The following is a 21863-nucleotide window of genomic DNA, read 5'->3' on the forward strand; positions in this document are numbered from 1 at the left end:
GTTTAAAATGTAGATCTTTCAACATGAGGTAACAAGCCACTTGTTTGTTTAAAGAACAGAACCAGTGCTACCAGAAAAGAATATGTGAGGAGCACTTCGCTGCCCCCAGCCACATGACAGCAAAGACCATTCATGTTAGAACATTCCTGGGCATAAAATATTCCCAACCTCCCCAACGCACACCCAGCACTGCCCTTCACCTGAATTGTTGCCTCATCCACTAGTTCCCCGATGTGCACCTTGCTCAACACTGCTTCACCTCCCCACCACTCTCCTCAGAGGTGCCCTGCCCCCCAACACACACTCTTCACACCTGTCAGTCACAAAGCAGGTGTACAAAGCCATTTAGTCCCAGTCCCAGTCCTGCAGGCTGGGAGAAGCCGCTTCTCTGGTGTTGTATAGTACTGTATGGCTTAGCAGCTGAGAAGCAGCCAGGAACCAGAGCTGAGCCACAATCTGAACATCTAACTGCTCACAGAAGGAAATGGTGAACCTCTTGAAGGGGGCTGGATTTGGCCCCCAGCCCCACCAACGTGACACTGGAGCAATGGAGCCATGAACTATTACTGTGGTCCAACTGAGGATCCAGCTGAGGGCACGACCACTGTGTCCATTCAGCCATTCCCAACAGTGGAAGGTACGAAAGCCTCCTGACAGCCACACTGCCAAGTGATACCCAGGAAATCAAACAATGGTGCCTACCACTGACTCATCAGAACTCAGTCAGCTCACGACACAGGAGGGTTTCATACAAATGGTCCACCAGAGGGAATGTTCTACACCTGTGCTAACCTCTTACTGCAGCCTACAGTCCAGGGAGTACCACACAGGGAGGCAGAGGGAAGTGTTTGCAGAGAAAGTTGGGGCAGCCATGAGTATGAGGCACTCCCACATGTGCCTGAGGCCACGCTGATCCTATTTCTGTGCATTGTGCTTTTTAGCATAGTCCCATTCTGTGCCCCATGCTTGCACTGCCTTGCCTCAGCCTGTGCACGATGCAGTCTACCTGCTCCCCTCGCAAACCTTCCTCCCTCCTTCCCCTCTTTCAGGAACTCGTCCTCCCGCATCAGGTTTGGAGCTAAAGGGGAAGGAAGCACAAAGGCACAGCCAACTTCTGTGCGCCAACTGGCCTCCGCCTCGCCCTGGCCTGGCCTCTGCTCTCCTTGTGGGATGTCAGAGCCAGCCTAGCCTGCAGCTTCTCAGGGACAGGTCATGGGCCTGACTGCCCTTAGCCTTGTACTGATTTGCACCTAGAATGGCGCAGAATGGCAGCGGTTCACCCCCACTTGGCACATGTGTAAACGTCTGCCTGCGCCAGACAAAGACAATGGAGAATCCAGTCCAAAGCTTCATAAGAACGGAACAGACAGACTGGGTCAGACCAAAGGTCCATCTAGCCCAGCGTCCTATCTGCTGACAGTAGCCAATGCCAGGTGCCCCAGAAAGAGTGACCAGAACCCATAATCAAGTGATCCCTCCTATGTTGCCCATTCCCAGCATGTGACATTCTCTCTGCAAAGTGTCACTCACACCCAGGCTGTGCCGTCTACAGGTACAACATCTCTACAGGAACCATGCAGGAAGAGAGATGGGTAAACGTGTTCAGGATGCCAAAGTTACTTACCAGAGTCCAGCAGAGGTTGCAAAGCGCCCCTCCTAATGGCAACTTACCAGCAAGAGCTTTGCTAAGACGGAGCGACCATAAACAGTGACAAGAGAGAAAGCAGACGAGTCCCAATTACTCAGCAAAACAAGAGGACAGCTACCCTGGCCGAAAGTGCCACCAGGTGCCAGCATATCCTGAGCCCTTCGGTGGCTGCACTTAGCAGCAACACGTTGCAGTTCTGAGCGCCAGCGGGCCCGCAGAGGCAAAGTGCTGCATAGTGCCCACAGCATAGAACAAAGCCACCAAGCCACCACTCGGACCCTCACGTTTCCTGTCTGCTGAGCTTGGCGGAACACACTGGGCACTCTGGTGCTACGGCTGCTTTATTTAGAGTAACTAGATCCAGGACTGAAGAATACAGACAACGTAGCAGCCCCCTTAGTGACTAGAGCAGCCACACTGCTTTGTGTTATGCTCTCCCTGCACTGCAATAACCTACCTTGGGGGAGTCTCCATCACTGGAAGGCATTAGGATAAGACTGGCTGTCTGAGAGCTACTCTAGCTCTGTGAACCAGGGAGTCTCTAACTACTCACGGACAGAGACCTCACCATCATGCAACTCACATCAGGCTGGACACATTAATTGCCCCAACACTCTGTCAGAATCTGAGAGATCATATGCCAACTGAGAACATGCTGGTCACAGATATTCAAGTGATCTATGTGAGGACAGTGTAGAACACATTATAGATGTGTGATGCCAGTGAGAGGAACTGCACACTGCAAAGGAGACTGCTTTGCGCAGACCCAGGACTGGAGAGGCTCTTGGTGTCACCATGCAAGGAGTAGCCAGGTTGGTGGAAGTCAGGAAGAGGCTACTGTTCTGTGAACAGGCTGCTGGTGTCAGGGCTCAGAGGTAAAGCAGCACAGAGGCACCCAGTGTTCCAGGACAGCCAGTTACACAGCCGCTTACCAGCCTGGCCAAAACCCCATAGTGTAGGGCCAGGCAAAATATGGCCCGTGGGCCAATTCTGGCCCTCCAAGCTCTCGGATCCAGCCCATGGCCTGTCCATCTTTGAGCACCATTGCAAGCTGGGGTGGCGGGAATCGTTCTGCGTGCTGTCCCGCCTCCAGCACAATCTTGTAACTCTCACTGGCCGGAACTCAGAAAATGGGAGTTGCTTAATTGCAGAGGGCGTGCAAAGTACCGCCCCCTCCGGGCTGTCAGCACTTAAAGCAGCACATGGCCCCTGAAGTGGCATGCAGGGGTGGGGCATGAAGGGGCAGAGCACATAGGGAGTCTGCCTGAGGGTCCCCCTGAGCTGCTGGCTGGAAGCCACCTTTGTAAATGTGTCCTGGCCAGAGCCTGTCTCTGGCACTCCAGCCATCCCTTGCCCCAACCCTGTCCCCTCCTCCTGAGAACTGCCCCACATGACACAAACCCTGCGCACCTCTGCTCCTGTACCCATACACCTCCCAGATGACACAACTACCTCCTCTTGTTGGGGGTGGTTTAATTATGCCAACAGGAAAGCGCTCTTAGGAAACCTAACAATGACATCGTTGCAGCTGTACAGCTGTGCCACTATATGGTCTCAAACATTAACACAGCCCCCATTACATTCTATAGGCACAGAAGTATGGTGATGCCTTCAGACCTGCTGGATTTGTCCCAGATTTAAACATCACACCTCTAAAGACTGATAAGGATGAAAGGATTGTCCTTGTAAGATTCTCTCTGAGGCCACCCCCAGTCTCCACACCAGTACAGAAATTCCTACAGCCCTAAGACCACAACAGAAACCACAGCCCAATAGGTACTGTACACAATACCAAGTGGCTTACAAAGCTCAATTTAGCGTTTCTGGGCCTGTGTTCACATATGCGGGATCTCTCTCCAGCCAGAGAAAACAACAAAACCCATTACCTTTGTTGCAGCAGACAATCTGAGTAAGGTCCATCTTGCACCATTTCATGAAGGCGGTTTCTGTTCATGTGAGCAAAGTGCTACTAAGTGGCCAGCTAAACTCAAAACCAATATCCCGTTAAGAAAGAAACTGTACTCTGCAGGAGCTAACACAATAAAAAATTACCAACCTCGGCTTGTTTGCACCACACGCTGATGTTCTTACGCTGAGCTTTCGTGAAATGGTCCCAAGCCTTTTGTTTGGAGGCAGAACGGTAAACAGCCACTATCTGCTCAACTGTAGTGTGAAACCAGCAGTCAAACCGGGGCAGAATATCATCCAGAGAATGCGAACGAGAGGAGCAAAGGAGTAAAAAAGCGGTATCAGGCAGGTGGTTTGGCTCATCTTTTGTTATAACACCGTACTGTGCCGGGGCCATGCCAGGAGGGAATCAGTGCCCAGAAAGGAAAAGACGGGACTCCATAAGGCCAGAGCCAACGTGTCTATCAAATTATTAACAACTGGAGAGGCAGAGTCACTCTCAAGAGAACAAAAGCAAGACGGGGTTAAATGCAGGAAGGATACACTGTAACCAACAAATCAAACAGTGGATTTCCCAGGAATCCAGCAGACCAGGGCCCTGCACTTTTTCGATTCCTCACAACACAACATGGCCAGCTTTCATATTGAGTAGCTGGCAATATGGATGTTCTTCTGTCCTGTTGTTTCAGTGCACGGAGACATGATTTAGCAACTATAACACGACCCTCAAACACAGGGCAGGGACCTCCGCCACAGGGCAGCAAAACCAGAAGGCTCTCTTCTTTCCCTGGGCACTCACCTGTCAAATCAGGGCTCCGGAGACATTCTTTCAAAATATCTTTTCCACCAATGCTTGGAGGAGCTTTTAAAGGATGTATGTGACCTCCCTCTGCAAGGAGGTAGAGGTCACCTCACAACAAGCAGCACAGCTAGGCTTGTCTTTGTATATTTGGCCTGCTGGTGTAGGCATGATTCTCATGAAATAAAACTCTGTGTGCTCAATGTTTAGACCAACCAGTGCAGCTGTGATAAGAATACTAACGGGTGTGTTATGACGACTGTGTTATGACGACTAATTACACAACACTACCTGCTCTCTTGATCTCTACTTACTCTACCCTGCATTCAATGCCCATATTTGTTTATTTTAACCATAGGAATGTAGATATCCATTAAAAAAGTTAACCAGTTAAACAGTATAATTGTTTAACCGTGTAGCTGGGAGCCAGCCAACCCACTATGGGTAAGGGGGCTGTTCCGGCCAGCCTGGGTCTCACCGTGCCACAGGCGGGAAGCTGCTCCTCCCTGCTCGGCCAGCCGGTTAACCGGTTATAGAGTAAGCATGCCGGTAAGGCTAATGCTTACCGGGTAACCTTTTAAATCCCTAGTTAAGAATAGAACAAAATCTGAAACAAGATTCAGCATGAAAGGAAAACCAAATGCACAAGGGCACTAGTTTAAAGTTTGGTCTTACCTCACCTTTAGAAATTAATTAAATCTGCTATTTATGAAACCTCTTTCTACCACAAAGAACTTTAAAAAGACTCTGTTACCGCCTACCTTTGGAGAGTCACTCCTGAACACTGCACCGAAACACTGGGCTGCTGGGGACTTACCTTGACTGCACACAGGGGCAGAATGTTAGGCATTGCTACAACAGAATATATTTGAGAGAAATAATGAGGGATTCATTCCCCTGTGCGTAAATGCTTACTCCACACAATAACAGAGTTATGGAGATAAAGACAGATTATCTGTAAATTAACTGTATTTGTCCAGCCACGGTGATGATTTTTCTGGGGTCTTCCTGTATTTGCTTTACTCCCTCAGAACAAAACCAAAAAATCTCACAGAAGTTGTTCCCGTCTTGTAATGCATGAACAACGTTCAGTGCTGAAGTACTACTCACACTGGACTAGAATCCCTGAGAGAGCAAGCTTAAACTTCTCCTTGGCTTCCTCCATCTCTTTCTCATGCGCTGCTTTCTCATTCATCAGTCTGCGAACATGGCTGTTAGCTGACTGGATCATAGAGTAGAAGTTGTTTGCACTTCGCCTGTTCACTTCCCCTCGTTCTATCCAGGTCACCAAGGTCTGCACTGCTTCCAAGAACGTGGAATCATCTGGGTCAAAACGGAAAATCTTTAGACCAGGCAAAATTTGCAGTCATTTCCCGGGGCCCAGCTAGTCACGTTCCCAGCAGTCAGCACTGAATTCGATTCCTCACAACACAACATGGCCAGCTTTCAGTCAGTTCATCTCCTTCAGGTCTCGGTCTTCCTTTGGGACCCAGGGTGGATCTCTGAGACTCACTCCCCTGGCCAGGTCTCTCTAGTCTTCCACTTCTAGGATACTGCACCCGCTCTATACAAAACAGCAGTCTGCCCTTCAGTGCCCAGACTCTGCCATCCCTCGGATGGCTGGGAAGGGAACCCAGGCCCACGGTCTACTCTAGATTCCAGTCTGGAAACTTAATTAACACTAGCAATGGCGGCCTGCTCATTCCCAACCATGTTGTTCTTCCCCTGGTCTCTTGCTAGTCTTCCTACTTCTCAGCTCTGATTCTGGCTCCGCCCTTCACATTTCCAGCCCAAACTCCCGCCTCTCATCACAGACTCAAACCCAGCTCCCTTCTCTTGGTCCCCTGCAGCCCTTTTCTGCTGACAACTTTTAGGTTTATACCAGCCCCAGCTAGAGTCCATCTTCATTCAGTTCTTCCAATCCTTGCATCTTTCCCAGGTGCAGCCGACCACTCTGCCTTGCGAGTGGTCAGCACCCCACTACAGGGTACCAGGTGGCATTATTGTTCTGTCTACTAAAGGAAGCTACTGAGATCTGGGTGAATTTTGTTTCTTAGTATTTGCTACGAGAACCTACCAGTCTTTCGAACTACATACCTTTCAGCTTTTCAGCCACAATGCTGCACTCATGGTCAGAGTAGTGGACAACAGGGGGTGGAGAAGGAGGGCAGAACCTCTCCTCCTCCATTCTTCTGCGATGACGCTCCTCTCGTGCCAGCATCCGCTGTTTGCATTCCCACTCATACATATCATCCCGCGCCTGTGCAAAATCCACATGGAGGCGGCCAGTATCCTTTTTGTCGGTGCTGGAGCCTAGTCTGATACGATAACCTAAAGGTCACAACAAAACAGTCAAAGACAGCTTGTAGAATAACTGACCACTCTGGCAATTGGGCCTCTAGCTCACACAGCTCTGCAGAGACTGCCCACTGGTTCCACAAAGCCACCCCATCAACCATTCACCGTGGATGTGGTATAGGGCATAATGCATCTGCAGCTTCTCCTGCCAGAGAGGAACAGGGACAGCAGCTAGAGATTTAAGAGTAATCGTCATGTTCTAAGCAGGATTTAACATACAACTTTCCCTCTCTGGCCACTTGCACATGCCATACATAAAGTAGCGAGCATTGGACCAGAAACAGCAGACAACTTGTGCATGTGACTGAGCATGCATGTAGAATGCACGGAGAACATGGAAACCACCTTGGGTCCTTCACACACCCTTCTAATATTCTGCACAAACAACTAGCACCTTGCAACCCGATGGGACCTGAGTGTTGAGTTCAAGTCAGGTCTCTCAGCAATACATTCAAAGGGGCATTGTGTAATCTGTGATAAAGCCTGGGAACATTATAGAGGAGAAACCTCATCAGATGGAGTTCAGCAAGCAAAGGGGAACTTTCCAGTAACTCCTGACATTAGGAAAGCTTCCTTCATGAATAGGAGACACGTGCGGATTGCAAAAAACCCAAAAGAGACAGGGGAGTGGTCCTCAACCTATTCGCCACTGTGGGCCACATCCGCACACTATACGTACACCTAGCATGGCCTTCAGACAGTCACATGGCCCCAGCTGTGCACTGGTAAGGCTGCAGGTTGAGAAACTCTGCTCCAGAAGATCAGTTTGTCAAGATGACTGCTCAGTACTGCTGGAGCTATGTGTGTTATAGGAAAGATGCTGATGAAACCCCCGGCCCTATTTAATGGCTCCATCCATCTGAAATATTTAAATGTTACTGCTTAAATGACCCTCTCTCTTTCAGAGAGTTTGCTGGAACAGACCCAGTGGGGCATCAACGCACAGGACAGGGGGATGAATTCTCTTCCAGTTCCTTACCTCATCCTGATAAGTTGCAGAGTTTTGTGGGGATTGAAACATCAGGAGGCACTTTCAGACATTTAAACCAGCATGAGGCCCTCAAATTTCACAGCAGAAAGAAAAATAATCACAGGGAAAAAGAGGAAATACCTATCCAGACAGCAACAGGCGATCCCATGTATAACTACACAGAAACCGCTTTTTCTCTGTCCCAGTTTCCAAAACCATCACTCCAAGCAAAGGTGTGCCTACCCGAGAGATAGAGAGCCTTGTCCACCATGAATTCCTCAGCAAAGCGGATGTGGCAGAAGTTCTTTTTGCTCTTCCGAATAGCTATGATCTCTCCACACTGCTCAAAAATCTCCACAATGATCTGCTCGGTCCCGTTTTCTGGTAGTCCTCCTACAAATACTGTCTTGCACCCTGGGGGCCTCTCTCTCGTGGCAGGAGGAGGAAGATCTGCACATGGAGAGGGGTAAAACACAGGCTGTTAGAATGTCAACAAGTGCTCCACTTACCCACCTATCACTCCTCAGAGCCAGCCACTGCTTTAGCAGCTCTCACTTGACTGAGTACTGGCACCTATGGTGATCAGCAGGGCCTACCAAGCAGAACTTGTTCATAGCTTGTGTATGCTGGACTTGCAGAGCCTGAATAAGGCTAAGATGGTCAGTTATTTTTAGTCCTTCTGATGCTCCAGCATACAGAGGTGAAGGGCCAGAACACAAGCAGAGTCTTACTTGGGTTGGGTGGGAAAAGGGTGCAGCTTTTGCAGTGAATAATCTCCTTTACTGCTGGCATGTCTGGACGAATGGGAGGTGGAACTATCCCCAAGCCGGGCATCAGGGGGTTGATCGGTGGGATTCCCGTCATTATTCCAAGGGCAGGATCAAAGTCTGAAATGGGGGAAATAAGGAAGACCGTTATTTATTATTTTTGCTGCTATTGAGCCGTTTTAACCAACTTAAATGAAAAAAGCACAGAGTTTCCTTGTCAGCCTTTTTTTAAACTTTCCCTTTATTTTCAGTAGTTTATGTTTTCACAGTTCTGTACTCTATTTACTTTTGTGTGTGTCTTTGATGTGTCTTGTCTCTTTCCATCATACCTGGCCACATGTCTAGCCCCAGATATCAAAGACCCAACTCTCTCCTATGAGAAGTATTGTATTATCAATGCAATCTCCTACAGCATAAAACAAACCAGATACAAAATCAAATTAAACAACACAGACGCCTGAGTGTATTATTCATGTTTATAGTTAATTCATTACAACCTCAATAGTAACCACCAGAGCGCAGAAAAGTCCTGGAATTAGACTGCGGAATTTAGTTCCAGCTTCTTGCAAAGCGGATGAGGTCTTGGCTATAGATGGATAAAATGAATTTAAGAAGCTAGAGATATTTGTGTGTTCAGTTTGTTCCTTTCAGGAAGGTGGATTTCACCTCAACCAGCCTAATTTTAGATAGCTTCCAGGGGTAGCTGAGTTAGTCTGTTACAGAAAAAATAACAACAAATGGTCTGGTAGCACTTTATAGACTAACAAAACATGTAGATGGTATCATGAGCTTTCGTGGGCACAGCACACTTCAGATGACCGGAGTTATGAGCAGGGGATATGAAAACTGGAATAAATAGGAGAGAGGAAGAGAAAGAAAAGAGGAAGGGGGGTGGGAACAGGGCATCAGTAAGTATCTGGAGAATGGGTACTTAAACCAAAGCAGATAAAGATCAAAGTCAATAGATAGATTGCTGAGACAGGAAGGATACCGCTCAGAAAGCTGTTAGCACCTTCAGTGGTAGAGTCCCCACCAGCCTCTCTCTCAATTGAGTCCATTAGCATGTGAATTGAATCTGTGTATGTACTGTAATTCCAAGTTTTCCCTGTGGATTTAGCTTGAAGAGGTCTGCTCTTCTGAATGATGTGCTGCATGTGTTCTCCTCTGTCCACAAGGTGGCAGCATTTCATGTGCTGCTCCAGTATCATGGTTTATTTTGTGTAAGATTGTGTGACAACCCACAAAAGCCAGTACTGGATGTGGCTTGGATGCTGGCCCCTTGTAGCTTTTCCTGGCACAGCTGGTGACTGGTTCCTGTAGACTAGTTTAATTTTCCTCAGCATTATCCAGCCATGCATCTCCCAGGGCTGCATTTCAACTAAATTCATTTTTTTAAATCAGCACAGTTTAGACTCTTGCCTCTAAATAAGTCATCTCACACTGTAAGGGCATTTTAGGCATTCATCCCCTTTGTGAGTTGAGGCAGAAATATATAATAATGTTGGTAAACGCCTAGAAAATAATAAAACTGCTTACCTGGCAGTAGTGGCTGAGCCATCCGGGCCATGCCTAGACTGTTCATTGCAGTGGCCCATGCAGTGAGGTCTGACATAGACAAGCCCATTGGAGTGGATTCTGCATTCAGATTTCTAACACCATCTGGTAAAAGGAGAGGTTGATTAATTCTAGCATTGGGAACCTGGAGTAAATCAGCATCATTAGACAGAGCTCACAACTAAGCTAGGGAAGCTACCCAAGCCAAAAATCATGACATTACAGCACCTATATAAATAGAAAAGAGATTCATGTGGTGATAAAGCATCACATTTCATGTCACAGGTACACATATATGAAGCCTGTCATATACCAGTTCTCTGCTGTTCATGTTTACAATAGTCCCTCCACTAACTGTACAAGTACAGAGCCTTCTCCAAATGTAGGAGTTCTTCAACTTTACACTCTTCTGAAAAAAGAAACAGAAGACGAATGTGCACTTTAATTACTTATTTTATAGTTGTCAAAAACACGCTGTTACTTGCTTTTCCGTCTGTTGGCACAGGAAAATTCACACAAAAGGGGATTCATTTACTTACGAGGAATGTCTTTACATCCCTGTCCACCTAGCAGCTGCAGCAGCAGCTATTGTGAGCCTGATCAAGCCCTGTGCAATGAGAGTCGTTCCTCGCACTAGGCTTCAGCCAACTCACAAGCCAGGAGCTGGCCTGGTGATACTCAGAGGAGATACATAAATCTCACAGGAGATACAGTAACTCAAGTGTGTTCAGTGTCACCTCATGGCTTGGAACTCTCCTCTGCCTGACAATGGTGACAAATTCCACAGGCCTCAGATTACTTCAATCTCTGCTCCTGCTTCAATGTTGACCCTGATCTGGCTCCAGCTCAGCTCCCAGCTCCTGCCTTTCTCCAACCTTGCTCCTGTCTCCTGACACCAAAGTTTCATTGCTACCACTCCAACCTCAGTTCCTGAAAGGATTAAATTAATTGTCCATTTGAAGGCTAATAATGGACAATTTGAATTTTCCAACGAAGAATTAGGCTTTCCCAATTATGGGGCTTTTTTCCATTTGTAATGGCTTTTAACTTATCATTGGAAATAGCAACGTTTCATCATTGGCCTTGCTATCAGTCAAAACTGGCTTACAAGATACTTATTTTATTGTATATTTCTATTCACTATCTATTTTGCTGCCACAGAAAACTAGATAAACATTTTTAGAAGCTTTTATGAACATTTTCAGCCAATCTCATGATTTTTGAATTACGACTTCAAAACTATTATTAACATGGAGGGTGTTGAGTCTGGCACATCCACTTCTCCAAATAATGATACCTCAATATCTGGTACATATCGGAGTGAGTTTGTGTGTTTGTTCAAGAACTCCTTCTAAACGATAAGAGTTAGGACGACCACATTTGGTAGGCAGCTTCCTCTTATCACAACTTAGAGCAAGGCCAGGGGTTGGCTGTGTCAGGACAATGGGATGTGCCTGGAATGGGACTGAGTATCATAAAATCATACTAAAAAGAAAATCAACAGGGAAGTGAAAGGGGTTGGCTGGGGGCACCTCTCCCTGTCTAGGACTGTCCCACCCTTGAGCCTCCCACCCCCACATGCCCATTAGGGAGGGTGTGTGGGTTAAAGCCCCCCCTCCATTTGTATGGGAGCATTATTGGTCATTCCCCTTCCTCAGGGAGCCAGGGGAAGTGCACAAACAGACAAACCTGAACTTGTCCCAGGTAGGGAACATGCACCCCGTCCCCCGGCTGTGCCCGCTGCAGCAGCCATGGAGAGGTGCTTCTCACCTAGACCCAAGCTGCTGCGGTGAGAGAGGGCCGGGGTACTCCTCTCTCCCCAGGAGAGCCTGCATACTGAACCCCTCATCCCCAGAGCAATGATTAAAATGAAGCATGTACATTTTCATTTTATTTTCCAAAATAAAAATTGAGTTAAGGACCAAGCAACACCAGGTAAATCATCTAATTTATATATAAGTGGCAACTAGCCTCAATATACTGAAGTGAAGGCAACACACAGGAAGACAAGGCTATGTATATTTTGCACACCAATCTGATCCAAAAGAGAAATGAACACCTACTGCTGACTAATCCGGCCTTGAGCACATACCAAGATGTGATTCCAGTTATTTCTAGCTATCCAGTAACAGAAACAGATCTCCCAGTAACTCTGAATTACTGACACAGCAGGTTCTGACAGCGACTTTGCTTTGCCATTTTAAGCAGAAGCTTCCGTTGTTTCCCTCTTTCACAGTTAAACACACAGTGTGTCTGTCTTACCTGGAGGAATGTTTGTTCTCTTCCTCTTTTTGCTTGACTCCCCTCCATTCTCAACTGCATTTTCAGAAACCAGAGGGCTGGTGGTGGTAAATTGCAGAGGCCCATTATTAGTGGTAGGATCAAAGGGCAGTTGGTTTAAACCTGCAAGAGAACAAAATTTGTTAGGGGGATATTTTCAGATTTTCACGATCTTCATATAGCATCACAGAAATGGGAGAAATATCCCATACACAGCATAGCCAGAGGGACCATGGCAGGATTCTGTCCCTCACTCTGTTCTGCAGTAATTTGTCTGATAGCTGTCCCTGCAAGACAGGATTGAATGCTTCCTGCCCTGCTGATGAATTGAAGGAAAAGACACAAGGAACTAACTGTGTTTGCACAAACACACTTACTTTACCTACATCAGAACTCCCAAACTTTTTGATGGCATGATCTCATTTTAATGAATTGTTTCTTCCCAGGACCCCAGACAACATGGAGGATGCCATTTTGCTCTACAAAAGCCAAAGCCAGAACCGAGAACAGACAACGAGGGATGGATCACTCAATGATTACCTGTTCTAACCATTCCCTTTGGGGCACCTGGCATTGACCACTGTCAGAAGACAAGATACTGGGCTAGATGGACCTTTGGTCTGACCCAATATGGCCGTTCTTATGTTTAGAGCTTTGCAAGAGATACTCAGTAATATACTTAGCACGCTACTAAACAAGGGTCTAAGGGGCAATGTGATACAGCAGAGCAAAAACTGCTAGGAATAGGATGAGACTGTTCAGAAGCACAGCACAGTGGAGTTTATCCTCTCTCGCTGCTTTCTGCTATACTGTATCTTCATTTACAAGTGTTTACATGTGCCTGGAATCTTGGCAAGGATTCTAAGCTAAACTATGCAGGATCTAGACAGGTGGCCAGCTATTATTTCAGCCCCTATTGCGTAGAATGAGTGTTTGATTTCAACACACTTAAAAAGCCCATAAGGCTGAACTCTTAGATTCCTATTGTGAGGGTTAAATATCACCCATGGAAACATTTGAAACCTCATTATAAATACCTGAGTTTTGACAGGTCATGAAGTTCACAGGCAATAATATGTTATATATAAACGCAAATGAGTTGCAAACTCAGGACTAAAGGAAGCAGTGCCTCTCCCCTATGCATAAGGAGGATGATCGCTGGTTTAGTGTCCAAAAACTGGAGCTAACTAAGGGTATGTCTACATTGCACAGCTATTTCAGGATACCAGAGGTATCCCGAAATAGCTACCCCACATCTACACAAGCCCTGCCTGTTATTTCAAAACACTTTTCAAAATAACTGGCATGCTATTTTGCCATCCCGGTAAACCTTGTTTCATGAGGGATAAGGGATGGTTCGAAATAGCACATTATTTTGAAATTTGGCACTGTGTAGATGTTCCCAATTTCGAAATAAGTTATTTAGAAAGATTTGAGATAAGATTCACAATTTGCATAGCACAACTTGCGTATCTTATTTTTAGTTTAGGGTGCTATGAAGACACATTCTAAGAAAGTAATTTATTGTAGGAGTATCAAGAAGAAGGATTTAGAGCCTATTGGCCTACATGCTGTACCAATATAGAGGAAGAGCAAGTTCTTACCTTGCACAGCAATTTGTCACTTTTGCATTGAGTCACCATATTTCATACCAAACACCTTCCAGTGTCTGTGTGAAAACGGCCAATGGAAAACAGCCAATAAATGTTTTCTCTCTGCAGCCTATGTCTCATACGATGGATTGGAATTCTTTTCAGAAGTTTGCACTTCTTGTGGCACTTGCACTAAAAATACCAGGGAATTCTCCCTGCCACTGCTCTAACATGGGGAAGCTCCAACATTGGGGAGAGCTTTTGTACAGAATATCCTCCCATGTTTGGACCAGAGGCGATGGTTTCTTCCTGAGGCCTAGAGATATAAAATCCTGTTTAATTAGTTAACCAGTTAAACCAAGTCAGATCCTCCTGATATATAGCAAAGTTAGCAAGAACGGGGCTATGAGCAAAACATGATTCAATACATGAACTTGGCAAGAACAGGACTGGTGTTGCAAAAACACAAGCACTCCTAGGCACTAAATAGTCACATGAACATGTTCCAGAAGAACAGTGTCAGAACATCCCAATAACAAGTTTAGGCCTGCAACTGACTTGGAGCAGCCCTCTACCCATCGCAGGCTGGAAGCTGCTCAAGCCCCTTCTAGTTAACCGCAACTGGTAAGCATCAAGCCGTTATCTGTTAGGGGTATGATTTTCACTCCTCACAGACAAAACTTGTGTCACATAGCTAGAAGTGTAGACCAGGCCTTAATGCAACAAGATAACCAATGCAAAAGAAAGGAGGCCTCTGCTGTAAATTTAAATCAGTAGGCTGCACAGACACTGTACACAAATCTATTGTTCTAACTGAATACAATTCAATTCACCAGCTTCTAGACCAGACAGCTGACCTTCTCTATTGCTCTCTAACCGTGATCCTGGAGCACTGTGACTCAGATCCCTGTATTTCGTCTCCCTGATATCCACTTAGAAAAATCAATGCACATATTCAAATCAAAATATTACCTGTCACTCAGTGAAAACAGACATGGGTCCATTTCCTTTACCCTAATCAATCAACACACACTGACGAAAGAATACCCTGTAGAAGTAATGATACTGCCCAGGTTTCACTAGAATTTTTTTCAACACTGAAAAATATTCATCAGCTTGCCAGTCTTTGTTATGGCATCACATTTATTTCTAACAACACAACAATGTCTGTTTAGAAATGCCCAGGAAATCTTTAATATTTATGGTATTACATAAATGTGACATTTTGCTGATATTTAATTGGTTTCTCGTAAGTCAATTCTGTGAAATATCTAATGCCAAAAGATGTGCTGCTTGTCTGCAACCTTTTTGCTAGCAGTTTTTTTGTTTTGTTTTTCGCCAGTAGCTGCAGGGAAAGAAATTACATATTTCTCTGTTTAAATGCCATCCATTACAAAATCTAATCATAAGAAAAGGATTAGAAGCTGCTAGTCTGATTTCACATAAAGTTCCCCATTTTAAAGTGCATTCCAAATCTTTAGCAATAAATTAGAAAACGCTGATTGGAAGAAACACTGGAAGGGGACAGAAAAATACCAGCTGCTTGAAAATTGCTTTTTAATGCAAGCTCCCCAGGTTACAATCTAGTAGTAGTAGCAGCCCTCACATATGCAATACAAGGCAGGAAATGCAGGCACAGCTAGATAATCTTGATAATCAGTTCAAAATACACAGAAATCTGCTAGAACCATGGTAGACATGGTCTACATAAAACATGACTGCCATTATCAAGCCAATAAATCCGTCTAACAACGATCACCTGGAGATACCACAGGGAAATGTTCTTTCAGGAAATAAATACAGAGACGAAGTACATACTGTACCTGTGTACTGTACCAGGAACATTGCAAGACGCTGCTGGCAAAATTCTTCGATAGATCCTACAATCTGTTATCCTGACACTCCCAACTCCATAAGAAAAGAGGGAGGAAAATCACAGCAATTCAGCTCACATAGGATGCTCTTATTGAGCTCAGTTACTCGTACGGAGTTCACCCACAACAACCAGAGCAAATAAAGATCCTAATGCTAGTACAACTGACACTACACTTGCACGAAAGGCAGAAGTGGAAAATCCAGGAATCACGAGGGTGAGGGATTGAACTGACTTTTATGAATTGCTGCCACTGCTGCATGTGTTACCATCAGTCTCCAGTGAGTGACACTTATAGGCTGACTCTTGGATGTAGGAGAAAGATTGAAGAGCAGGTAGAGATGCAATTAGCAACATGTTCATCTGTGAATTGGTAAGGAATTTCAAACATTAGTGACTTGCAAAGTGGCACACAGTTGACACATCTGAACTTCACAACGTGCATGCCTTACAAGCTGCTGCCTTAGCACAGAGAGCAGCTAAGCACTGGTAATGCCCAAAGTCAATTACAGGTGCCAGAAAACACAGCACTCCTTTTGTTTCGAAAGTTCACATTCCAATGGAACATTTTAATCTAATATATAAAGGAAAATGTTTGTATGTTTGTGCGCTAATAACTTGGACACTACAAGAGCTACCGCAACCAAACTTTGCATGGGGTAACCTTTTATCCAGGAGAAGGTTTTAAGGGACTGTGGGAGGGAAGAGATGAGAGATCGATGCCTCTCCCTGGAGCTGCACAGGGCTTGGCAGTGTGGGGAGAAGCAGCTTCTAGGGGGAAGCGGCAGGGTCAGTCACTCACTAAGGCAAGCGGAGGGCGGGCTCGGGCGCTAGTGGCAGGCGTGTGGCTCCCTTTCCCCTCCCTCCCCTCAGGCTCCTCACCTCAGTTATACCAACTGTCAACTTATATTTCAACAATGTATACTGACAAAGCGCAAGGACAGTCACTTAAAGTAGTTGGAATTTATTTGAGACATCTTGCTTTTCACATGGACAACTCTATGTTGTGTGTTCAAGGGTTGGAAGTGGAAAACATTTGTACATATTTGTTAAGAATAATGAAAAAATATATAGTTTACAATAAAGTTTTTGATAACATGTAAAATTGGTTGTTTTATACTTATTTTAATCCCTATAGAATTCAGTGCAACTTTTCTACCATTCAAAAAATGATAATGGACTACTGTTTTTCTAAATTTTGTTCCTCTACTTTCCCGGGCAACGCCGGGTAACTCCCGCTAGCTTTCCCTAAGTAATCATGTTAAAAGGCTCCAGAATAATTATTTAAAAAAATCAAATTCTACTGCACACCACCTCTTAAGACTGAAATAAGGATGAAGAAATAGTCAGGGCTTAGTGTTAAATCCCCTGCTGTGTGGGCATTAAACATCTACACCAGTTTCAAAAGCAAACACACACCTAGGACTTTTCAGTTCCTATACCCAACAGTGGAAACCGGAAACAAAGCCAACAAAGATTTTTTTTAAAAACAAGTAGTCCTATGGCACGTTAGAGACAGAAAGAGAGAGTGTGTGTCATGAGCTTTCTTGGACAAAGCCCACTTCATAATCATCATGTCATCTGAAGTGGCTCCTGAAATTCACCCTCCTTCTAAATGTAAAAAGAGAAATGCACAGACTCTTTTGCCCCTCTCCCCCAAACAATTTTTACTCTGAGTTTATTAATAAATGAAAGTGAAGCTAAAGAAAAAACTAGCAACATGTAATATCTCACCCTAAAAGTTGTTGTAATAATCTTCACAGAGTAGATATTCTTCCAACCTGGGCCCAGTTCCTCCCCCCAGTTCAGTCTTTGTTGTTTCCTGCAGTCATCTAGGGTGGGGTAGCCAGGGAGCACTGACAACACGGATTACCTCTCTCCATACCCTTAAACAAGTTTTGCAAAAGGCGAGAATCCTTTGTGTTCAGTCTAAACTTTCCCTCTGCTCTTGTGGAAAAATACAGCATTGAGTATGGATCCCAGCATCAGGTGACAGTCTCATGCTTTAGCAGGGCCCCTGTCTCCATACCTCACAAGCTAACCCACACAGAAGGTTAAGCTCTATTGTCTCTCGCTAATGGGCCATAACAGCCCTGAAGTGTAAAAAGTGGGAATGCCCCAAAGTAGCAAATATGCAATTACAGATACACATATACACATTCCATATTGCTAACTTGATCTACAAAAATGATACATGCATACAAATAGGATAATCATATTCTGTAGATTACAACCTTTCCATGATATCTGACGTATCTTGCATAAAGCATATTCATAAACATAAAGATGTGGAATATCTCCTTGCCGGGATGTGTTGGCATTCCTACATAGTTAAGTCGGAAAAGCTGTATTAACCTTCACAGCTAAACAGGATCAGTTTACTGAATATGGACCATATATTACCATTTTTTGGCAGGGCAGCAGTGCATGGAACCTCTAGTGTGAAGCACCTTTACAATTTAAGATAGAGAAATGAAAGATTGTTGACAGTATTACATTTGCTGTATTTTTTTTCCAGTTTGTTTGGTTGAAGTACAAAGCCAAGCAAACAGAGTCGACCAGTCTGACCTCATGTATACTACCACCCAGAATCCTCACATGAAAAACAACCACCAAAATTAGACAAATATTACAGTGCACAGGAAACCAAATTATTATGTGCCACAGGAAGAGACTAGAAGAGAGAGAGAGATGCACCTATGCCCAAGATCCTGATAACCAGATAAGAACACAAGAACATAAAAATGGCCATACAGGGTCAGACCAAAGGTCCATCTAGCCCAGTATCCTGTCTGCAGACAGCGTCCAATGCCAGTGCCCCAGAGGGAGTGAACACAACAGGGAATCATCACACGACCCCTCTCCTGTCATCCATTTCCAGACAAAGACTAGGAACACCATTTCTACCCTGCCTGGCTAATAGCCATTGGTGGATCTAACCTCCATGAATTTATCTAGCTCTTTTTTGAACCCTGTTAAAGTCCTAGTCTTCACAACATCCTCTGGCAAGGAGTTCCATAGGTTGACTGTGCGCTGTGTGAAGAAAAACTTACTTGTGTTTGTTTTAAACCTGTTACCTATTAATTTCATTTGGTGACCCCTAGTTCTTATAGTCCCACCAACAGTGACCCCCACATATGGCAGACAGAGAGAAAGAGAGAGAGAGAGAATGCACAACGCCACTTCAGAGCACTGTACAGCATCCAATTTCTGTTGCTTCAGAGAAAGGAGATCCTCTCCTCCCCCGCAAACCCCCACACACAACGGGCACAAATCCCTTCCAGACCCCTGCAGGTAACCAAGGGAAGCACTGACTCAGGAACTTTAAGAAACGTAAGACATAAAACCAGAAGGGACTGTCAAGCCCTGCCCCTACCATCACAGGCAACTTTGTCATATAATCCCACTCATAAATTTGTCCAACTCTCAAAACTAATTAAGTTGTGGTCTCCCACCACTCTTGTTGGAAGGTGGTTCCAGAATCACACTCCTGTTAGAAACCTTCTAATCTCCAGCCTAAATTTTTCATGGCCATTTTATACCAATTTGTTCTTGTTAGTTTATACGCAGTTGCCCTTTCATTTAAATAGCTCTTCACCCTCCCTGGTATTTGCTCTCCTAATATTTATAGACAGAGATCATATCACCATGTAGGCTTCTTTTTCCTATGTTAAACAAGTCATGCTCTTCCAGGGCCTTTCATAAAATAGGCCCTCCATTTCCATGATCATGGAAGTAGTTCTTCTCCAAAGGTGCCCCAAACACCTTTTGGCTAGGTCTACACTGCAGAGCTATTTCACGAAGTCTCCTGAAATAGTTATTCTACATCTTTTGAGCAAGCCTGTTATTTTGAAATATAACGGGCTCATTATTCCGACGGACCTGTAAACTTCATTCCACAAGGAGTAAAGGACATTTCAGAATAGCACTTTATTTAGTAGTTTGACACTGCCAGGTGCAGTGTAGATGCACCTTGTGTGTCTGGTAAGTTTAACAGTTTTGTTGGTGGCTAGCTGTACTTACCTAGGGTAGCCAACTCTCACATTTCTACCTCTAGGCCTATAGTATTTGGCGTTTATGAAATCCCTTCTGCGTGATTGAGGAGCACAAAGCTCCTGAGAGGTGTTGCAGTTTCTCACATCAGCTGATCACCACCACCAGAGGGAAATTTTCTGATACATTTGAACCAGAACAAGGACTGTGACACACAAGAGTACAATTCAGACTAAGTAGCTGCGTCACCACCCCTGCCCTCTATTCTGGGGTGCCCTTTGCAATGCTTTGCTGCTGTAGCCACCAACCCAGACAGCTCTCAAACAGCCTCCAGCATGTAAGCCACTGCCAACTCTGTGTGTTCTGCAGACAGCCACACCTTTTATCAGCCTTAAAGAGCATCATGGAGTGACCCTAACATGCTCCCAGTCAGATTTCTACCCAGAAATCTATGTCCTGCACAGTCCAGGACAGTACACATTACAGTACACATTACTTTAAATGTTATTCCTTTAAGAAAATAATGTGTATGCAACTTGTTACCCCAATGGAGTTACCCCCACTCTTCAGACTGAACACACTGGATTAGATAAAACAAGTGTATTAACCACAAAGAGAAAGTGAGTACAAATAATGAAGCATAAGTCAAAAATGGTTATAAGAAAAATAAAGATAAAATACTAATTGCCTTATTTAACCTATGTTAGATTTCAAACAGACTCTGGCCCCATGCTTTCAGCAGTCTTACTGACCAAACTGGGAGAGGAGTCCTGACCTACAGAGATTCCAACAGCTGCTTCCTCTGTCTCTTTGGGTGTGCTGAATGTGATGCACAGGAAAGACGGGAACATCTTGGGGTGACCCTGCCTTTTATAATTTCAGGCCTTGTCTCTTCACAGATCTTGTAATCATTGGGTGGTTCACTTGAGGCCTGCTGTGCCACCAGCTGTCTGCACAGAGCTGGGGTGGCCCAGAGAGAACACACATAGCTAAATGTCTATCAACACCTGAGCACACTAATGACCCCAATATGACAGCTGGCATGGCAGACTTCAAGCAAACCATTCACTGAGTACAAGAACCATTTCCCTCTCTGCTGGGCAAAGATACTCCTTCTGAGATACATCTTTAGACCCAGATACAAACAAGTCAGTACTGCCCCTAGGACTGAAACATCTCTATTACATGCTGTGATCCTGCCCATATCTTTTTTAAAAGAATCAGTGTTTCTCTGGCAGGGCAGAGCTGGCTGCCAGGCTGCTCCGGCTCCTGCCACCCATGTGATGAATGCAGAGGGGGAAACGACCCCTGCTGAAGGCCCCCATAACTCCCAGTCCTTTTTGCTCATAGGACAGTTGGAGCAGCCACTGAGGGGCCCCCAAAAGTGCAGGACCTCGGGCAACTGCTCCAATTAGTCCTATATACAGGACAGTTCTGACCTTCAGCATGTCACTCAAATTGAAGTATCCCATAATTACACAGCTTTTTCACCCCTTAACCCTTACACTGTCCTTCGACTCCCTACTGTTGTTTTGTAGTCTTGCAACTTATACCCACATCTTCACGTTATCCATTATTATACAATTGCCAAAGACAACTTCATTCTCACCTGTCCAAGAATTTTAATTTCTGGTCTAAAATATTGAGATTTGCCATAAGGAGACCAATATGCACGGCTTAATTATGTAAAAGTTACAAAATAGTTTAGTTTAAAATAGTGTCATGTTTACACTCTTCTTGCAATGTCTTATCACAAGCATTATTTCTGGAGATAAATTGACACAGAACCCATAAAAAATGGATCTTCTCTACAAGAATGGGATCTTGAGAGAGTTGAGACCTCTAGGGCAAAGCTAGCGCCAAGAAATCTATAGAAGTTTATTTGGTTAAGCTAAGAAGTTTTAAAGCTAGGTCAGCCTGAGGGGCATGTAGGGCTGTGACACACGAACTGCCTTTCAGGGGCAAGACCCAACAGAAGCAGCCAAGGCAGTGAAACCAAGGCTGAAAATGAGAGAGAAAAACCCAACATGCACACCTGTTATGGAGGTGCACGGAGGATCTGCTGGACATTGTGGATACAGGGGTAAGGAAAGGCAGGTACATACGGCTGAGCAGAGCGCC

The 21863-nt window shown here is 45.0% G+C and overlaps 1 protein-coding gene across 6 annotated transcripts in view; it reads right to left on the reverse strand.

Annotated features, from left to right (window-relative positions):
- ENOX2 (ecto-NOX disulfide-thiol exchanger 2) overlaps positions 1 to 21863 on the reverse strand; it is a 37598-nt gene that overhangs the window by 14634 nt on the left and 1101 nt on the right. For 5 of the 6 annotated variants that reach the window (XR_016350577.1, XR_012895626.2, XR_012895627.2 and 2 more), the window contains exons 2-8: positions 12267 to 12407; positions 9987 to 10109; positions 8415 to 8570; positions 7927 to 8133; positions 6453 to 6686; positions 5466 to 5678; positions 3705 to 3811 (exon numbers count right to left, since the gene is read on the reverse strand). Coding sequence is in view for 3 of the 6 variants with exons in the window: in XM_075896655.2 (XP_075752770.2) it covers positions 3705 to 3811; positions 5466 to 5678; positions 6453 to 6686; positions 7927 to 8133; positions 8415 to 8570; positions 9987 to 10109; positions 12267 to 12407 (1181 nt within the window). In the remaining 3 variants the exon portion in view is untranslated. Of the gene's footprint in view, positions 1 to 3704; positions 3812 to 5465; positions 5679 to 6452; positions 6687 to 7926; positions 8134 to 8414; positions 8571 to 9986; positions 10110 to 12266; positions 12408 to 15699; positions 15928 to 21863 lie in introns of those variants that run through there. The other variant, XM_075896656.2, reaches the window with a different exon arrangement.

The sequence above is a fragment of the Pelodiscus sinensis genome, chromosome 13, assembly GCF_052426305.1.
Source record: "Pelodiscus sinensis isolate ZL-2025 chromosome 13, ASM5242630v1, whole genome shotgun sequence".
In the NCBI taxonomy this organism is placed as follows: domain Eukaryota; kingdom Metazoa; phylum Chordata; order Testudines; family Trionychidae; genus Pelodiscus; species Pelodiscus sinensis.